Source organism: Caretta caretta, chromosome 2 (assembly GCF_965140235.1).
Source record: "Caretta caretta isolate rCarCar2 chromosome 2, rCarCar1.hap1, whole genome shotgun sequence".
Taxonomy (NCBI): domain Eukaryota; kingdom Metazoa; phylum Chordata; order Testudines; family Cheloniidae; genus Caretta; species Caretta caretta.
The window spans coordinates 39328694-39349008 of NC_134207.1; the positions used below are offsets into that span (position 1 = coordinate 39328694).

The following is a 20315-nucleotide window of genomic DNA, read 5'->3' on the forward strand; positions in this document are numbered from 1 at the left end:
TATTTGAGCATAAGCTTTCATGGGCTACAGCCCACTTCAACGGATGCCATTCTATGCATCCGTTGAAGTGGGCTGTAGCCCATGAAAGCTTATGCTCAAATAAATTGGTTAGTCTCTAAGGTGCTACAAGTACTCCTTTTCTTTTTGCGAATACAGACTAACACGGCTGTTCCTCTGAAACCTACCTCCCTTTTGTAGCTGTTTGTCCTGGGTTTACCACACTGCCTATATTATACCTATGGACAAGCTGAGGATTTCATTCTTCCAGGCCATCAATGTCACTAACAATCAAGTCACTAAAATAAAATCTAGGAACAGAGAAATACACTTGAGAGAAGTGAAAAAGCTAAACTAAAGTTGTCAAAGGTGCCAGATTTTAGGCTTATTTCTTATTAGCCAATAGAGAGATACTATGGGACTACTTCTCGTCTCACCTATGCTGGTGTAAATGAGCAATAATTCCACTGATGTCAGTTTCAGAGTAGCAAGTGAGCTGTACCTCAGGAAAGCTTATGCTCAAATAAATTTGTTAGTCTCTAAGGTGCCACAAGTACTCCTTTTCTTTTTATTGATGTCAGTATATAACTGCTTATTATGTTCATGGCATACACACAGAAAAATTAGATAAAAACATAGATACTCTTGCTGGAAGATTGCAATGTAACAGTACTTTATTTCTTAGAATTCAAAACTATAACACCCAAGAACCTACAGGCTGCTCCCTAAGGCAGAGAGGCACAATTCATCCCACTTTGCTTTAAGATGGCTCTTTCCAGACTGATGTGGATTGCATACTTTGTTACAGAGCTCCTTAGCCTGCTAACAGGACCAGGAACCAGCCCCTACCCCTCACACACACTTAAAGTGATACCTTGCAATTCTAACACTGTCCTCAATACACCATATGGGTGTAGGTGAAAACGGTTGTTTTTTTTTAAATATCCACAGTCCTCCTGCTTTAGCGCTCTTGTTAAGACCACTTGAAAGTTTCCTCAGCCCTCAAAATATTGACGAAAACACTAACTGTGGTTATTTTTAAAACAAGTATCGTCCCCAAAGTTACCCGTTTCACATTGCAGATGATTTGTGGGCAGCTGGTACTCTGATTTGCATTCCTCTGTCACTTGCACTAGTTTTGAACAGGGAACTTGCAATGGCTTACATTTCCATGTATGCAGTTTTAAGAAAGATCAGAATCAGACCCCCGGTTGTTATAGGAATGTAAATTAATTCACTTGTCTGGTTAGACTATGTTTGAGGGGGAAAGTTGTTTACTTTACTAGAATTACTGCAAGGTAACCTATCAATTAACTGGTTTCAGAGGAACAGCCGTGTTAGTCTGTATTCGCAAAAAGAAAAGGAGGACTGGTGGCACCTTAGAGACTAACCAATTTATTTGAGCATAAGCTTTCGTGAGCTACAGCTCACTTCATCGGATGCATTCAGTGGAAAATACAATGAAGTGAGCTGTAGCTCACGAAAGCTCATGCTCAAATAAATTGGTTCGTCTCTAAGGTGCCACAAGTCCTCCTTTTCTTTTTATCAATTAACTATGTGGCAAATAAAACCTGATGAAGTGAAGCATTAACAGATAATTTATGTTTTTTTTTGTTTTAATAGTGTCTTGAGCGAGAACAGGGAATTCAGTGGATTAAGCAAGAAAGACTCCCAGCCTTTCTAAAAAGTGATTGTTACTTTGAATACAGGTATCGTCCCCTCTAATGTCGTATCAAGTATTACATTTGTTAATTTATCTCCTCTATTTAGTTTGTCTTGACATAACTCTTACAACATTTTCTCAGATCTTTTGCCCCATGTAATCCACATAATTTCAGTGATTTGGATAAATTAAAATGAGGCTGATGCCTTTTCTCCACTTCCTCTTGACTCTAATTTCCCTTGCCCATGAAATGACAAGACTGAAATAAAAGCTATTCTAGAATTAGGGTAATGCTGCTATGCCTGCTTGTGTTATGCATGAGGTCAGACTCGATAATCACAATGGTTGGTTCTGGCCATCAAATCTGTGAATCTATCTAGCCATATCTAGGTACTGTAAATGAATTATAAAAAGTAGTGGAATCTGTGTGGAAGGGACAGCCAATTCTCTGTTATCCTTTTTGTTTTAATCACTGGTTTCTACCATTGTGAATGTAGCTAGATTTTCCTCTGCCCAGGTTCTTTGAGGATTGCTATGGCAAAATGGTGAGTCTTGCAGCATGACCTGATGTACTTGTACTTTTCCTGACCTCCTTTGAGAGGATGTCCCAGAGCCTTGGACCTGCTGTGGGAAGGCCCTTCCTCCAGATCCCTAAAGTTCATGTCTGGGTTCTGTTGGTTGTAGTATGCAGGATGATCACAGCTTTGCTGGTGAGTCCCTGAAAGAGTGGCTGCTTGGTAGCCTGGTTTACCAAGTCCCTTTTTTATTGTAGAAATTGACCAGTTCTTTGGGCACTGAGTGCTGCATAAAAATATTTTAAAATGTTTGCTGTAAATGTAGCAATATTCAATATACTGAAGACTGTGCTTACATTGGAGGGAAAATTGTACAAAGGATAACAAATCCTAGAGAAATGCTGTATTTTCCCTTTAGGCAATAAATGGACATGCCTAAGCCTTTTCTGTTGTGTCAAACCATTTTCTTCATTAAACAAAACAAAAATTATATAAAATGAACTCTAATCATTTGCTTAATTCCCACTGAAGTTAGTATTTAAAACTAAACACATGCTTAAGGACCTTCCTGAATCAGGGCCAAAGTGAGCACAGATGGGAGGAAAAAAGAGACCGAATCTGACCCAGAACACCAGATCTGAACACTCCATTTCCTCCCCGCCCCCACATCTATGATGAAGTTTGGATTTGGAGCTAGATTCAGATATAAACTCCAGGCTCAAGCCTAATGTATACCATGCCTAGCTTTTGGAGGAATTCTTCTCTGGCTCTATGAACCGTAGAATGGCTGTCATTCTTCACATATGTAAATATGGTCCGGGGGTAAAATAGAAGATAAGTAGCATAAATTCCCCTTTAGAATTTATTTTGAGAATGCTAATGTTTCTTACTGTCAGTTGTAAAGAGAAATCAAATGAATGTCTTGATGAATGTTTTAACTGAACCACTCATTTGTCTCCTAATATATTTAACTGTAGGTTAGCTAAACTGCTTTCTCAGGTAGAATGGAGCCAAACTGGTATTAACTTCATTATAGATACAACATATTATCCCTGGATTATGAAAAGAGAGCTGACACCTCCTTTTCCTGAGGAGGGTGAAGAGGAATTAATTATGAGAAAGTTCTATGTTTCACTTGGCCAGGTAAAATCCGCACAACGTATAGGCAATGGCAGCAATTTTGTGCTGGAAGGAGCACACTGGGCTAAGACCCTTTGTACTAATTTAGTCTGTCTGTCTCCCTCTGGCATCTTTTACCATAAACATTTGGTGTTATATGTTATTATGACATTTTACAAACTTTCACTCACTTTTCAGTTAAGTTCACATTCAGGGTAAATTTGTAGGCCCATTTATCACAACTCTTTCAGTTTCCTCTAAGTGCAGGGGGAGCTCTGCTGTTCCCACTTCAGCCCCTGGCCTCTCTGGAGAGTCTCTTCCTTCAGATTTCTGCCTAGCCCTGAATTCTGGGCTCCAACTTATTCTCCCTTTGGATAGAATATCCACAAGCAGCCCTCCTTCCATACAGCTGTGTTTCACTCCTGGCTGGCTTCCCAGCTTCCAGATTCACACCACTGTGGCCTCTCTGGAGAGACCTCTCCCCATGTGTCCTCCTGGCCCTGGTTTCAAACTCCTCCCCTTAGTTCAGGGGCCATGCTTTAATCCTGGCAGGTTTCCCTCCATATTTCTACATCCATTGTAAACCACCATGATAACAAAACCTATGTGGTGAGAGAGCACAGAATAACTACAGACAATATGGTCTCTGTTCTGAGAAGCCCTGCAACAAATAGATCAAACAGAATTATTGTATAAGCTATGTTGAACTTGTTTAATGTTGCTTTTCATAGGCTACAGTTACTCAGACAAAGGATTGGTTTACACTAGCCAAAAAAAGTCAGCAAACAACAACTACAGATACAGTTACTCATCCTTTAGTTTCCACTCAAATTCAAGGCACACGGTATTGGTCTACAGGCCCTCAGAGAACTGTTGCATACAACCACAGTGTCAGTCCAGGTAAGTAGTAATAGTGCAGCTATGCTACTTAGATAACAAATATGACAAGATTGAAATCAAAGCTATTCTGGAGTTAGAGTAATGCTGCTATATCTGCTTGTCATTGTTCTGTGGCCTACAACACAATACCTAGGAACTTGGATGGGGAAGAGAATAGGTGTATTTCTTCTTCACTCCACAACATTAAATGCTGCTTACTATAAATGGCCCATAATCTCTCATCTGCTATGCAGAGCAGAGGGAAGCAAAATGGATCAGAAAAGTCCAAACACATGGGGAAGTGTTGGAACTATGTCTCTCCCCAGTCCTGTGAGAACACAGAAACTGCTGCATTTGAGAATTGCCTCATCAGGGCCATGTGGATCCAAAGCGTGGATAGGGTGGTATGGTAACTCCTCAGGACATTATTGCTCTGGAAACCTACCTTTGTAAAATATGCTGACTCATTCATTAATCATTAATGTACACAGGTTGCACTAATATGTAAGTCATGACTTAATCATTAGTTTATGCAGAGCTGCAAGCAGTCAGGTCAAGACTGTACAGCACTTGCAGGATCTGTATTGCATGGGGCTGGGACTGGGATAGGAATGGGAACCAGCAGGAGGTCCACTTTGCTGTTATATTTTTCTGCTCAGAGTATAATGGCTTCAAATGTTGGGTGAGCCACAAAGTGTTTTAGCATAATCTAAATTTGAAAGAACTTTTAACCACAACACTTCAGTGAGTCCCTAAGCAGTGCACCCCCGTATTCCACCACATTCACTTCCTCCTTAGTGTGGGTTGCTAGTAGCCATGTGGACAGTCTTTCTCCTTGCCCCTCCCCTCAGTTGCCTAGTAATCAGTGAGTTTTCACCCTATGGATCTATTAGCTCTCCTGCCTGAGAGCTTTGTCTTCTAGTGTGGAGCTCTGTTTTTCATCTGCATCTGGCTATTACTTTGTCATGCAAAATCTGCTGCTCCTTCAATCTAAAAGGCATTCTGCATGCACAGTACTTCCCTTCCTTAACCTCCACAGACTGGGGCAGAGTCAGAGAATTGGCACAGGTGAGGTTTGGTTGCAAAATAGTTACCTCATGGGAACATCCTTGGAATATGCGGTGCAGGACATGGTCAGATAGCAGTGTCAGCCAACAAGGATGAGGGCAGTCTAGCCTAGTGGCCAGAGTCAGAGCTGTAGTCAGTCATTGGGAGCCAAAGCCAAGGGTAAAACTGGAAGGCAAAAACTTGTTACCAGAGCCAAGGGTCAAGCTGGAGTCCATAGTCAGGAGCCAGAGCTGAGGGTCAAACTAGAGGGCAGGAACTGCAAGCAGGATGACAGACAAGGACGGGTTCAAAGCAGGAGCAGGCACAGCAATGAGCATGAGCATTGAAAAGCAAGTGAGCTGCTGCTGGCTTAAGAGCCAATCTGCTGGTATCTGCGGGCAATCAGTTGCTTGGCTAATCAGACAGCTTGCTGCAGACCAACTGTACTGATGAGGCTGCCTAGAGACTAGCTCTCCTGGAGACCGGGATTCCTGACACACACCTCTACTTGGAATTTATGCCACTGGGGGATCAGGGCCATGGGTTAGCTTGATGTTTTTTGCCACTTGTGATATTTTTAATTTGTTATGTGATAAAATAATATTTAAATTATTCCTTCATCAATGTAGATTAAGAATTAGAGTAAATTAGATTAGATTCAGTATTATGAAAATTAGTGGATTTTTAAAATTTAAAAATATTTTTAAAAAGTGGAATAGTGTGAGTATGGAACATAGGAATTTCTATACTAGTTCTGACCAGTGATCCATTCCGTTCAGTATTCTGCCCATGACATTGCCCACCACTACATAATTCACAGGAAGTAACAAGAAATACTATAATGGAAAATTATGGAATAACTTGCCCATCCTAAACTCTGATTAGTAATGGATGTCTTATGCACTGAAACATGGACATTTATATCTCTTGTTGTGCTGAATGGTTACAGGAATACGGATGGGATTCGGTTAACTCTCAAATTTAAAAAAACAAATTGAAACCAAGATGCTGTATAGCCATGGTAAAATTATGACTGTTTCTTCTTGCTTTTCATTTAGATTCCATTCCTTTTCAAGGCACATGTAATTTTTCTGCTCAGTCTTACACAGCTGATTTATACAACAGTAGCAGCAGTAATCTAGGTAAGCGATATTTATAGATAAATGGTCACTTGTGCCAACTACCACCTGGACTGGAAAAGTCCTATTGCCCAGAAGCCTGGGATATGCAGAAGGAATCTGGGCAAGTAAAAGTGTCAGGTTTCCTGCTCAGCAGATAAGAACAACAGGGGAGGCTGGAGGCCAGTTTAATAACATGAGACACATCTGCACTGAGCTGTCAATCAAAGGGAGGATGGCTAAAGGGGATGAGTGGGAGTGGAGCAAAAAGAAATGAGTTGCCTCAATGGTACGGGGAGAGAGGGGGGAGCTGGTTATTTATCTAAACACATTATTAATGAAACATTTGTAAACGGAACTGATTCCTTTTTGGGTTAAAGATTTCATCTGTAGGAACTCAAATGTGAAATTGCAGAACTACTAACTGTGGTTTGTAACCTATCATTTAAATAAGCTTCTGTACCAGATGAATGGAGGATAGTTAATATCCTCCAATTTTTAAAAAGGGCTCCAGAGGTGATCCTGGCAATTACAGGCTGATAAGCCTGACTTCAGTACCGGGCAAACTTGTTGAAACTATAGTAAAGAACAGAATTGTCACACATATCGATGAATATAATTTGTTGGGGAAGAGTCAATATGGTTTTTGTAAAGGAAAATCATGCCTCACCAATCTACTATAATTCTTTGAGGGGGTCAATAAGCATGTGGACAAGGGGGACCCAGTGGATATAGAGTACTTAGATTTTTCAGAAAGCCTTTGACAAGGTCCCTTACCAAAGGCTCTTAGGCAAAGTGAGCTGTCAAGGGATAAGAGGGAAGGTCCTCTCATGGATCAGTAACTGGTTAAAAGATAGGAAACAAAGAGCAGAAATAAATGGTCAGTTTTCAGAATGGAGAGAGGTAAATAGTGGTGTCCCCAGGGGTCTGTACTGGGACCAGTTCTTTTCAACCTATTCATAAATGATCTGGAAAAAGGGGTAAACAGTGAGGTAGCAAAATTTGCAGATGATACAAAACTACTTAAGATAATGAAGTTCAAAGCAGACTGCGAAGAGCTACAAAGAGATCTCACAAAACTGCGTGACTGGGCAACAAAATGGCAGATGAAATTCAATGTTGATTAATGCAAACTAATGCACATTGGAAAACATAATCCCAACTGTACATATATTAGCTGTTCCCACTCAAGAAAGAGATCTTGGAGTCATTGTGGATAGTTCTCTGAAAACATCTACTCAATGTGCAGCGGCAGTCAAAAAAGCGAACAGAATGTTGGGAATCATTAAGAAGGGAAAAATAATAAGACTGAAAATATCATATTGCCGCTATATAAATCCATGGTTTGCCCACATCTTGAATACTGCATGCAGATGGGGTCATCCCATCTCAAAAAAGATATATTGGAATTGGAAAACGTTCAGAAAAGGGCAACAAAAATTATTAAGGGCATGGATCAGCTTCCATATGAGGAAAGATTACTAAGACTGGAACTTTTCAACTTGGAAAAGAGATGACTAAGAGGAGATATTATAGAGGTCTATAAAATCATGACGGGGGTGGAGAAAGTAAATAAGGAAATGTTGTTTATTCCTTCTCATAACACAAGAACTGGGGTCACCAAATGAAATTAAAAGGCAGCAGATTTAAAACAAAGGAAGTATTTATTCTCACAAAGCACAGTCAACCTGTGGAACCCTTTGCCAGAAGATGTTGTGAAGGCCAAGACTATAACAGGGTTAAAAAAAGAATTAGATAAATTCATGGAGGATAGGTTCATCGATGGCTATTAGCCAGGATGGGCAGGGATGGTGTCCCTAGAGTCTGTTTGCCAGAAGCTGGGAATGGGCGACAGGGGACAGATCACTTGATGATTACCCATTGTGTTCATTCCCTCTGGGGCACGTGACATTGGCCACTGTCAGAGGACAGGATACTGGCTGGATGGACCTTTGGTCTGACCCAGTGTGGCCAATCTTATGATCACAGGGTCCTAGGATTCAAGGTCCCAGACATGTTCATTTGTATATTTACTCTTTCCATACATAAAAAGATGTTATTCCATTGACAGGTGCCTGTCCAATGCTTTGAGCACCCTGACAACAATTAAAATCAATAAGCTCATGCCATTTTCCAATATGACAAGTAATACACTTTCCATTCCGTCATAGGTAGATAAACAGCTACCATTTATTATTCCCTGTTGCTCCTAAATAAAAAACGCCTCCCACCTCAAACCACCACCTGGCCACATGCATGGGAGAAAAGATGGGCCTAGCAGTATGACCAGACATTTAATAGGTGTTCTGGGGGTAGAGGTGCCTATGGGTTGGGATGCCAGTTGGTGGGGTGCTGCCTGCTGGCAAGGTTGGTTGCCTTGGGGTGTGCTGGGGTCAGATGGTTGAGAATGCATGGATCTAGTGGAACAAGGTGGGGAGTGAGTTTCATAGACTCAAGGGGCTCTCACAGAGAACATTATGGCAGAAGACCCCTCCTGTTTATAGCAAGGTAGCTGCAGCTCAAGCTCATCTGCTGATCCCAACTGTGGCAGTATGGCACTTTCCATTGCTGTCAACAATAAAATGCAAATATGTTCCAATTTTTGTAACTTGAAAACTTGTTTCTGTCGGCCAGGAGAACAGTTCTGAATCTGACAGAGTTTTCAATGATCTCTTTTGATATAATGCAGGAGTGGATTCCCTGGCTATGGAATACAGTCAAAGGAGTCTCCCCCTCCTACAGAGGACAGGAACTTCAAAAACTAGCAATGTTAGTGGGAGATCCAAAAGTACAGAGCTTTACACTTCTGTATCCATTGCTGACACTCCTTCCCATACTATGTTAAGAGTATATCTAGACCAGAAATGGGAGAATGGTGCTGAGGAGAAAGAAAATCTGGAATTCGATGGTAGACCGGAAATGCCAGCTTTTCAAACATTAGAAGAGTTTACATCAGCTTATATTCAGTATATAGTGAGTGAATCAATCTCAAAACTGATGGGACAACCGGCTGCTAAGAGCAAGACTGATATGAACTTCAGTAAACTGTCCGATGTATTTATACATGAGTTATCAAATAATCAACTTTCTGCTACTGCTGCAGAGCCACTTACTTCCCAAAGTGTCTCTCCATCCAACAAGTTAGACTCCAAAGCACATTGCATAAAACAGGAGACTGAAGAAGTGAGTTCAAGTTCAAGGTCTGAAAGTGATGTCACAGACAGTCGGGCTGCCTGGTGTACCAGTTACAGAGCTTATGATATTGGCAACAGAAATGAATTTGAAAGATTCAAGAAGTTCATAAAAGGAACTTTGGGTGAAAGGTACTGGTGGCTCTGGATGGACATTGAAAGATTAAAGGTCCTTAAGGACACTAGAAGGCAGCAAAGGTATTTGCCATTGTTTTTAATGCTTATAAAGAAGGCTAGATAAATGTTGTCTATGAGCATTTAGAATGACCCATGCATAATGGATATGAGTGAATAATGCAAACACAATGGTTCTAATTCTGATTATTTCACTAATACAAGGGTAATTCATGAATAACCACTGAAGTTGGCTGAGTTATATGTTTGCAAAACTAGTGTGAGGTCAGAATCAGGGTGAAAATTAAGGCTTTATACAAAAGGGTTTTTTATAAAACTGAATATGAATAAATGTCTTAATGAAAACAGAATGAAAGATACTCTATAAATGTAAGATTTTAAAGTCACAAGCAGGGCATACAGTATGACACACTTCCCAAACAATGACAGGTTTCAGAGTAACAGCCGTGTTAGTCTGTATTTGCAAAAAGAAAAGGAGTACTTGTGGCACCTTAGAGACTAACCAATTTATTTGAGCATAAGCTTTCGTGAGCTACAGCTCACTTCATCGGGTGCATCTCTAAGGTGCCACAAGTACTCCTTTCCTTTTCCCTAACAATAAGTTTCAGAGTAGCAGCCATGTTAGTCTGTATCCGCAAAAAGAAAAGGAGGACTTGTGGCACCTTGGAGACTAACAAATTTTTTGAGCATAAGCTTTCATCCTATGAAGTGAGCTGTAGCTCACGAAAGCTTATGCTCAAATAAATTTGTTAGTCTCTAAGGTGCCACAAGTCCTCCTTTTCTTTTTCCCTATCAATATGCTTTATTAGATTTAGGTCACCTGTCCTAAGCCAGTAGGAACATTTATTCTGTACAAAACTTGGCTTTATTTGGTAATAGAAATGTTTTGGATTCTGCTATTTAGAAATGTTTGAAAATGTATTTCCAAAATGACAGCTGTTTGCTCAGTGGGATGAATCATGCCTATTATGATTGAATGTTAATATCAGTGGTTATAGCTTATTTAGGAAAGACTGAGTGGGCAAAAGGGAAAGGGGAGTGGCACTTTATGTAAAAAATGGTTGTACATATTTCCAAGTCACTGATAACTTGAAAAAACATTATCTTGAATGCTTATAGATTAGTGTCCTAACTGATAAAAAACACAAGATGTGGTATTAGTTGGTATTTACTAAAGATCACCAAATCTTACTAGGGAACTGGACGATCAGCTCATAAAGTTTAAGGTCAGAAGGGTCCATCGTGATCATCTAGTCCAGGGGTGGGCAAACTTTTTGGCCCAAAGGTCACATCTGGGTGGGGAAATTGTATGCAGGGCCATGAATGAAGGGCTAGGGCAGGGGTCTGGGGTCTGGGAGAGAATGCGGGGTGTGGGAGAGGGTGAGATGTGCAGAAAGGGCCTCAGGGTAGGGGGTTGGAGGGCAGGAGGGGTGCAGGAGGGGGCTCAGAGCAGGGGTTCAGGAGGAGAGTGGGGTGCAGCAGGGGGCTCAGGGCAGGGAGTTGGGATACAGGAGGGGGTGCGGTGTGCGGGAGGGGGCTCAGGGCAGGGGGTTGGGGTGCAGGAGGGGTGTGGCAGGGGGCTCAATGCAGGGGGCTACGGGGCTCAGGGCAGGGGGTTGGGGTGTAGGAGGGGGCTCAGGGCAGGGGCTTGGGGTGCAGGAGGGGTGCACGGCATGGCAGGGGGCTCAGGGAAGGGGGTTGGGAGCTCAGGGCAGGGGGTTGGGGTGCAGGGACATGGTGCCAGCAGCTTCTGGGAGCGGCATGGGGCCAGGGCAGACAGGGAGTCTGCCTTAGCCCCGCCACGCCGTGCCATGGGGCTGGCAATCCCGTGGGCCAGTTAAAAGCCCTGATAGGACGGATCCGGCCCGCAGGCCATAGTTTGCCCTCCCCTGATCTAGTCTCACCTCCTGCACATTGAAGGCCACAGAACCTCACCCACTCCAGAAATAGACCCCTAAACTCTGGCTGCGTTACTGAAGTCCTCAAATCATGGTTTAAAGACTTCAAATTACAGAGAATTCACCATTTATGCTAGTTTAAACCTGTAAGTGACCCATGCCCTATCCTGCAGAGGAAGGCAAAAAATCCCCAGGGCCTCAGCCAGTCTGACCTGTGGGAAAATTCCTTCCCACCCCAAAGATGGTGATCAGTTAGATGCTGAGCATGTGGGCAAGACCCACCAGGCAGATACTTGGGAAAGAATTCTCTGTAGTAACTCAAAGCCCTCCCCTTTCCTATTATTTTTCCCCCTTGCTTGGGATGCAGGCTTCAGATACTTTTTGCAACTTTGACTTAAAGTAATTCCAAGCCTCCTCCACATTCAGATCCTTGAGTTCTTCAGGCCAGTCCACTTCCTGAACTAACTCCGTTAATTTATTAAAGTTAGCTCTTTTGAAATTAAGGACCTTTGTTGCAGATCTATTTTTGTTTATTGTTCCATTTAGTTTAAACTGAATTAACTCATGATCACTCAAATCAAGGTTGTCCTCACTAGTTCTTCTAGGAGGTCCTCACTACTCACCAATGCCAACTCTAAAATGGCATCACCTCTTGTAGTTTCAGCAATTATTTGGTGAAGAAATCTGTCAGCTATTATACCCAGGAAAATCTGGGCCCTACTGTTATTAGTAGCACTTGTCCTCCAATCTACATGTGGGAAGTTAAAGTCTCCCATAATCAGACAATTCCCAGTAGAGTTTATTTCATTAAAAAAAGAAGTCCATATCCAAATTGGATCCTAGTGGTCTGTAGCAGACCACAAGCATATATTAGGGGAACCTCTAATAGCTTTCTTCCTCAAAGTGATTTTGGCCCAAACAGACTGTCTTATCCATTCCATCACTTCTAATTTCTTTACAGTCTACCTCATCATTAATATACAATGCTACTCCAACACCTTTGCCTTTATTTCTGTATTTCCTGAACAGCACAGACCCTTCAATACCCGTACTCCAGTCGTGACTACTATTCCACCAGGTTTCTGTTATCCCTATAATATCTGGTTTCACTTCCTGCACCAATAGTTCTACTTCCTCCATTTTGTTACCCAGACTCCTTGCATTGGTGTACAGACGTCTTAACTATTGCAGCTTGGCTTCGCCCACATTCCTTGCCCAATTGGGTGCAGTCATTTTACTGCCAATATCACCTACCTGACTGGTATCAGCACTATCCTTCCTCTTAATGCCCATTCTCCTACCCACTGCTGTTCCTTTCTCCATTGCTATATCCTTTCTTACTTGATTTTCCTCCCGCTCAAACTTAAAATCAGTCATGGAAATTACATGAGCATCTCCCAGTGGTCTCCCCTGAGTTTCTAGTTTAAAGTTCTTGTAATGAGTTGTGTCAACTTCCATCGAATGAAGTCTGTTTTCCTCCCTACTCAGGATGAGTCCATCCCATGAGAACTGTCCTTTGTCCATGAATGCCTCCCAGTGGTCAAACATCCTAAAGCCCTCCTTCTAGCATCACTGTCTGAGCCATCTACTGATCATCATAATCTAGTCTCACCTTCATTCTCCTCCTCTAGGGACAGGCAAAATCCCACTGAAGATCATCTGAGCCTCCATTTCCTTAAGTGTCTTCCCCAGCCTGGCATAGTCTCCATGGATATGTTCCAGCAAGAATCTAGCTGTGTCATTTGTTCCCACATGAAGGATAATCAGCAGATTCTTTCCTGCTCACATTAGGATCCTCTTCAGCCTCAGGTCCACATCCCATATCTTAGCTCCCGGCAGACAGCACACCCTTCTGTTCTCCGAATCCGCTCTGGTGACAGACCTGTCTGTTCTTCTTAGTAGGAGTCACCAGTCATGTAAACCTGCCTTTTCCTGGTGATGGTGTGTCTCATTCATCACCGTCTGCCTGTTCTCAGCCGTCTGCCTGTTCTTTTTGGCTGCAAGTCTTTTTGTCTTTTATTCTCCCTTGCAATCTTCTGCAAGTCATCCTGTATCCTCCTGGGGCTCTGAACTCTGGGTATCTCCATTGACTCTTCCCCTCTTCTTATAAGACTATCCACACTTCTGTTCTTCCTTTCCCTCCCCCCTTCAGTTACTGCCAGCCATGCCCTGCTTCATTTTTCCAACTCAGCAAACCTGTCCCTAAACTCTATTTGTGAGGTCCCGCCCACCACTCACATGAGGGGAAGGAGGTGGAGAGGAGCGGGCACTTACCAGCAAAAACAAAAGTCAGGGCCTGTGCTGCTCAGTACCTTTTGAACAGGACTGGAGCCTAGAAAGTCTGCCATTTCATCAAAGGAAAATGATCATGCATCAACCTTGTTATCACAAATGGAGTTTCCCACACACTTTAATCCAAAAACACTGGTTAAGATAAAACAATAAGATAGATTTATTAACTACAGGAAGATGGATTTTAAGGGATTACAAGTGGTGATGCATTAAATCAAGATTGGTTATAAAAAGAAAATAAAAGAATAAAACACAAGCTAATACCTAATTTAACAAGCTATGTGAATTTAAAAACAAAGGGGTTTTGTCTCACCGTATACAACAGTCTGTATTGGCTGAAAAGCCTTCCAGCCGAGGCCCCTCTCCCAGTTTAAAGATGTTTCCTTTTTGTCTTTCAAGCATTGTAGCTGCTGGGAGTAGAGATGGGAAGAGAAAGGGGTGACGTGGAGGCCACTGTCTCTCATTCTTATACCACTCTCCCCTCTTTGAGGATTACCTCCAGCTGGGGTGAAGGTGAAAAACAGTCTTTTGTGGACTTGAGGTTTGAACCGGCCCTGTGATGAAATATAAATTTCTTATTCATACCTTCCCCCTGCCGGAGAATGTCTCTGTAAGCAGGTGATAGCTCTTTAGCACCTGGCTGGGGTGTTGGTCTGTCCTTTGTTCCTGTGGTACTGGTTTGGGCCTACTTTTCCTAAACTTGGAGTATGTTACAGCAATGTTATATAGTCGAAACTTATGTATATCGACATTGAACGTAAAGTTATATTTTACCAGGTGAATTATATTCAGCAGGTTATGAGTTTTCAAATTATACCCCACAAGGCATACTTGTACAAAATTTATCACAGTCTTGTAAAAGTGGTGACTATAATAGTATAGACTCTCACAAAACAAAGAGGTTATGTTACCTCTGTATTGGGCCCTGGTGTGACCACCCCTGGAATAGTGTCCAGTTTGGTGTCAATAATTCAAGAAGGATGTTGATAAATTGGAAAGGATTCAGAGGAGAGCCAGGAAAATGATTAAAGGATTAGAAAACATGCCTTTTATTGTTACACTTGAGGAGTTCAGTTTATTTAGTTTAACAACGAGAAGGTTAAGGGGTGACTTGATTATGGCAGCACGCAGAACACAGGTACTACAAGTGTGGCTACATGCCACAGTGAAAGGCAAGCTGCATCCATACTTGTCACTGTGGTGTGTAGCTACACATCCTGGAGAAAGGCTCTGGCATCAGGGAGCTGCCAGAACCTTTCGCTGGTGCTGGGGAAAGGCTCCAGCAGTGAGTAGGCAGCAGGACACTCCACTGGTAAAAATAGCACTATAGACATGGGAGGCTCTGCTTGGCAGGGCTGGCTCTAGGATTTTTGCCGCTCTAAGCAAAAAATTTTTTGGCCGCCCCAGCTTTTTTTTCGTGTCCTACCCCCGGTTCTGCCCCAACTCCGCCCCGCCCCAACCCCTTCCCCAAATCTCTGGCCCCGCCTCCTCCCCCCCATTGCTTCCTGCGGCTCCCCCCCCACAACCCCCTGCCTTATCTCACCTCCGCTCTGCCTGCTCCTTGAACATGCCGCCGCTCCGCTTCTGCCCCCTCCCTCTCAGGTGAGGGAGAGGCAGCGCGTTCAGGGGAGCAGGCGGAGCAGAGGTGAGCGAGGTTTGGGGGGAGCGCAGGAAGTAACGGGGGGGGGATAGAGGAACTGCTCCATGCCCCAGCTCACCTCAGCTCCACCAGCGCTGCCTCCCCCGAGCGCAGCGCCGCTCGGCTTCTCCTCCCGCCCTCCCAGGCTTGCTGCGCAGGAGGGGAGAGAAGCGGAGCGGGGTGGCGAGCTCAGGAGAGCAGGCGGAGGTGGAGCGGAGGCGAGCTGGGGCAGCATGGCCGGTGCTGGAACGCCGCCCCTAGAAATGTGCTGCCCCAAGCACCTGGTGCCTAGAGCCGGCCCTGCTGCTTGGGCATGTGGAGAGACGTGTAGGGTATATACCCTGAGGGTTCAGACATGTAGGGCACTCTTCTCCACTCTGCTTTCCTAAGCTCTGGCTCACTGTCTACACTGCTATTTATACCCATGCAGAGGTGCTGGAACTAGGGGTGCTGGGGGTGCAGTAGCACCTCCTGGCTTGAAGTGGTTTCCGTCATATATAGGGTTTATAGTTTGGTTCAATGGCTCTCAGTACCCCACTATAAAAATTGTTCCAGCACCTATGTACCCATGCTAGCTGGATACTTACATACTACATAGATGTACCTTATATGTACCTACATGGGGAAACAAATATTTGATAATGGGCTCTTCAATCTAGCAGAGAAAGGTATAATGTGGTCCAGTGGGTGGAAGTTGAAGCTAGACAAATTCAGATTGGAAATAAGGTTTAAATTTTCAACAGTGGTGGTAATTAACCATTGGAAAAAATTAACAGGGGTTGTGGTAGATTCTCCAATATTGACAATTTTTAAATCATTTTGGGGAAGTTTTATGGCCTGTGCTATACAGGAGATCAGACTAGATTATCACACTGGTCCCTTCTGCCCTTGGAATCTAGTAATTTATGTGCAGGGTCTAATATATGTATATATTTTCTTTGACTCAAGACAGCTTGATAAAATGAAAAAACTCTATCTCGTGAGCAGTGGAGATTATTTTCTCAACTCAGAAGTCTTATTCAAACTGGACCTGCTACTTGGAGACCAGTGGAATACAAGACACTTAAAATGGATTCAGCCTGAAGTAGTGAAACCTTTACTTCTTTACTGGTAGGGATAACCGAAGATGAACTCTGACGCCATTGTTTTTGTAGTGTTTATTTCCTTTTACTTTGACCCCAATCTGCTAAAGTTGTGAGGGAAATTCTGACCTCATTTACTCTAGTACAACCCCATGGAGCTAGCGTTAGCATAAGAGATAGCAGATCCTGGCCCTGTGAATTTTTGTTTGAGAGATCTGAGACTCAAGGTCAAACTCTATATTAAACTACATCCTGTACAGCCCATCTAAAGTCGCTGGTGTTGCACATGATATAAATCTATGCAGAGTTTGGCCCTGACAATTTACTGTTGGACCTCTGTTATACAGAATATTAATAGCTGTCTTGCTGTAACTTTGAAAGCCTGCTTACTGCACTGCTGCTAAAAGTTTAAATGTGGATAATTATATTTGCTTGTATTGTAAAGCACTTTGAGATCTGAGCATTAAAAGTGTTATACAGAGCTGAATACTATTATTTATTTAGCTTTGATTTACAAAGGCTGTTCTCTCAAGGACTTCACAGTAAATCATCTGTCTTCATATTAATTGTTCTCCTTCTGCTGTAGTAGATTATGCAGATTCTAACCTAGTTTGCAAAGCATAATCAGCCATATTCTTTTTCATTTCCTCCTCACCCCCCACCCCCACCCCCAAAGTGAAAATCTGCATTCATGAACTAAGGCTACCAAATTACTTCATGCTACCACAGTGCCTCATGGGAGCTGTAGTTTGGGTGTCTCATGGCTCCATTCTCTTTTATAGACTAGACATAGATTGTTAGATTGAATGTAAATTGCAGTCTCATGAACAAAAGCAGCTGTATTATACTTTGCCATTTAGAACCCTAACGTAATTTAGGCAATAGGTCACTTTTATATTTAGAGTAGTGTAAGAGGTAAATTTATCTTTTATGTTGTCTGATCTTTAACTCTGGTTATTAATAGCACCATACATTGATGTAGTAAATGTCACATTAGTCCAATAGTTTGTGTTTTGAATAAATTCTGCTTGTATGTATTCCCCCCCTGCAGGGGTCCCAGATTTTGTGTCACTCATACAGCTGCAATACGAACTGCCAGTGCAAAGTTGAAACAGTGGCACACCTCTCACGAGAGACCAAGGACAGATATTGATCCTTACCCACAAATGGTGACGTTGTTGCCACTGCGAGCTAAATCTTGTATTCCAAGGTTAGCACCTTCCCATCCTCAGGTAGGCATGATAAGGACCCTCAGAAGTTAACGGCAAAAGTTCTATTGAATTAAAAGGGACATGGATTTCGTCCTCATTCCTTGAGTCAATTTAGAGTCAGATCTAGTTAATCTAAGCTTGTCTCATCCAAAATCTATGTGTAAAATGCAGTAGAATGCTACTGTGTTTTGTACAGTAGCTCCCATTCAAACTGCAGGTCAATTTCTGTTCACAGTTACACCCTGACAACTCCATTGATGTCAGTGGGCCACAAGGATATACCTGAGAGCAGATTTTAGCTGAAAATTTCAAATTTCATTGAGTTACATAAGAGCTAGAAGGCAAGATTCTGCTCTCTAGTATCCTGGTGTAAATCTGGAGTAATTCCACTGGTTTCAATTAAGTTACTTTGGATACATACTTACTAGCGTAACAGAGAGCAGAATCTGGCTCACTGTCTCTCAGATCATAATTGTTTAGTCAGAACAGCCATCTGTGATATTTTTTCTAGAGATGGTCTCAGGCTACAAAACTCAGATCTAGATATGGATTTTTAATATACTAGAATTTGTACATTGCGAGATCAGGGTTCTTGACTCAGCTCATCACAAAGGGCCTGAATATGAGAGGTCACTTCAATGGAATTTGCACGTACTCAGCAACACTCAGGATCAGGTCTCAAGATAGGAGCTATTTACAAATTGTGAATCCAGATCACAGTTCAGATTTCAAATACTCCCAAGGATAAAGGATGCTCTGATTCAGGGGTGAGTTCAAACCCATTTCTAATATTTTTATTGGAATAATTTTTGGAATGCAATTTTAATATCTATGTATATTAAAAAAGTAATTAATACGATAGATGGTTCATTATGGTCTAAATTAATCTTCGTGGCCTGATGTTACTGCAAATGGCTTCAGCTGTTTAATTAAAATTTCATGAAACTTCTTGATTTCACTTTATAGGGATTTATGCAAACATTTTTCTGGTTGTTGTTTTTAATGACGTGGGCTTGGATCCTTGAGATACTCGCTGAGTCTGGATTTTGAATGAACTCACAGTCTTAATGGAAACAAACAAATTTTCACCTGTTTTAATTTCAAACTCATACATAGTGCAGTTTCATTGCATAGCCCTAAACTGGTCCAGATTTGCTTGGAAGAGTTTTGCATTTTAGCAAAACTTTCTGGGAACCTAGCTTCAGATAACTGAATTTATAGGAAAGCCTGAAACTAGGTGAGCTTTGTGTGGTCTCAGGTTTTGTCAGAGCTGTGCAAAACGTTCATAATTCTAAGTTATCCTTTGAACATCTCAACTGATTTGTAAACTAGAGGACATTCATCTGCTGCCATTCATTTTCATCAGCATCCTTAGAGTCCAAAAGGAACAAAATCCTGGTCCTGTGAGCAAAGTTTGAGCAAAAGGGCTTTGTCCAGGAAAGTATGCAGGGGGTGGTGGAAGTCTAGATGAGCAGGTGCCACCACTGGGTAAAGAAAGGATTAGTAGATTGCATCTGCACTGTGTGTGCCCCCGGATGTGCCCACATTTACCCCTGATGGTGAATAGTATAATAATGTACAGCTTCCCCCTACACAAGTTGTCTGCTTCCCTGTGCAATGTCTATCTGCTGTGTTTTGTAGTTTCCATGTCTTCTGGATCAAATCTGGAATCAGGAGCTACAAAGACAAAAAAGGTTACATTAAAATTGAAGGATCTTGATTGTTTAGGTGATTTGTTTAATATGGGTCATGTTAAACAAGATATTCCATATTCTCCTGTACCTTCATTCCATTTGCAGAAATCCCACTGATGTCAATTGGAATTTTATGTAAAGATGGAGGTGAAATATTGCCCTCTGCTAGCAACTTTTAATGCTTTGTAGTTATTAAAGGATGATGGAAAAAGCTTGAACCTACTTTACATATTGTGATTGGAAAGAAAGTCCCTGATGTCAATAGAAACCTTTAATTGGAGAGCATCAGAAAGAACAAAGGTGGGAAAATTTATTACTGAGTTATTCTATTTTTCTATTCCTTTAGAGAAATGAAACCAGCTCACCCACAACCTTATTAAAAACAAATGTGATGAATTTATCTTCTAAAAGAGCTTCCAGATTATTGTCAGCTACCCTGCCAGCAAGTGAAACCATCATAAGGGATGATTTCTACAGTGTAACCAATAAACCTGATGTTAGTAGAAACAGGTAGGTGCAAAAATCTCTTGTGTATTATCTATAAATCCCATACTTCTCACCTATTTAACATGGTTTTACAAAAGTCTTAAGATACTCATTGTTTTTACGGAATGCAACTTTTCCATTGCCCACTAATTTAATACAATAATCTGCTCACAAGAGCACAGTTATGATTTAATCTGCCTGTAGTGGAAATTTCTTCCTAACCTCTAGCTGTTAGTGGTTTGCCTGTGCCCAGGAGCATGAAGGCTTTGTCCAGGGAAGTATGCAGGGGCTGATGGAAGCCTAGATGAACAGGTTTATTTAGATGAGTAACATTTATTATCCTTTCTGA

General features: G+C 42.0%; 1 protein-coding gene across 9 annotated transcripts in view; it reads left to right on the plus strand.

The window, feature by feature from the left end:
• RGS22 (regulator of G protein signaling 22) overlaps window positions 1-20315 on the plus strand; it is a 93155-nt gene that overhangs the window by 21102 nt on the left and 51738 nt on the right. For 6 of the 9 annotated variants that reach the window (XM_048841345.2, XM_048841346.2, XM_048841348.2 and 3 more), the window contains 8 exons: window positions 1621-1706; window positions 3153-3318; window positions 4026-4194; window positions 6279-6362; window positions 9028-9727; window positions 16442-16603; window positions 17627-17807; window positions 19827-19990. In XM_048841345.2, the coding sequence (XP_048697302.1) occupies window positions 1621-1706; window positions 3153-3318; window positions 4026-4194; window positions 6279-6362; window positions 9028-9727; window positions 16442-16603; window positions 17627-17807; window positions 19827-19990 (1712 nt within the window). Of the gene's footprint in view, window positions 1-1620; window positions 1707-2236; window positions 2371-3152; window positions 3319-4025; window positions 4195-6278; window positions 6363-9027; window positions 9728-16441; window positions 16604-17626; window positions 17808-19826; window positions 19991-20315 lie in introns of those variants that run through there. The other 3 variants (XM_075125026.1, XM_075125025.1, XM_048841351.2) reach the window with 3 other exon arrangements.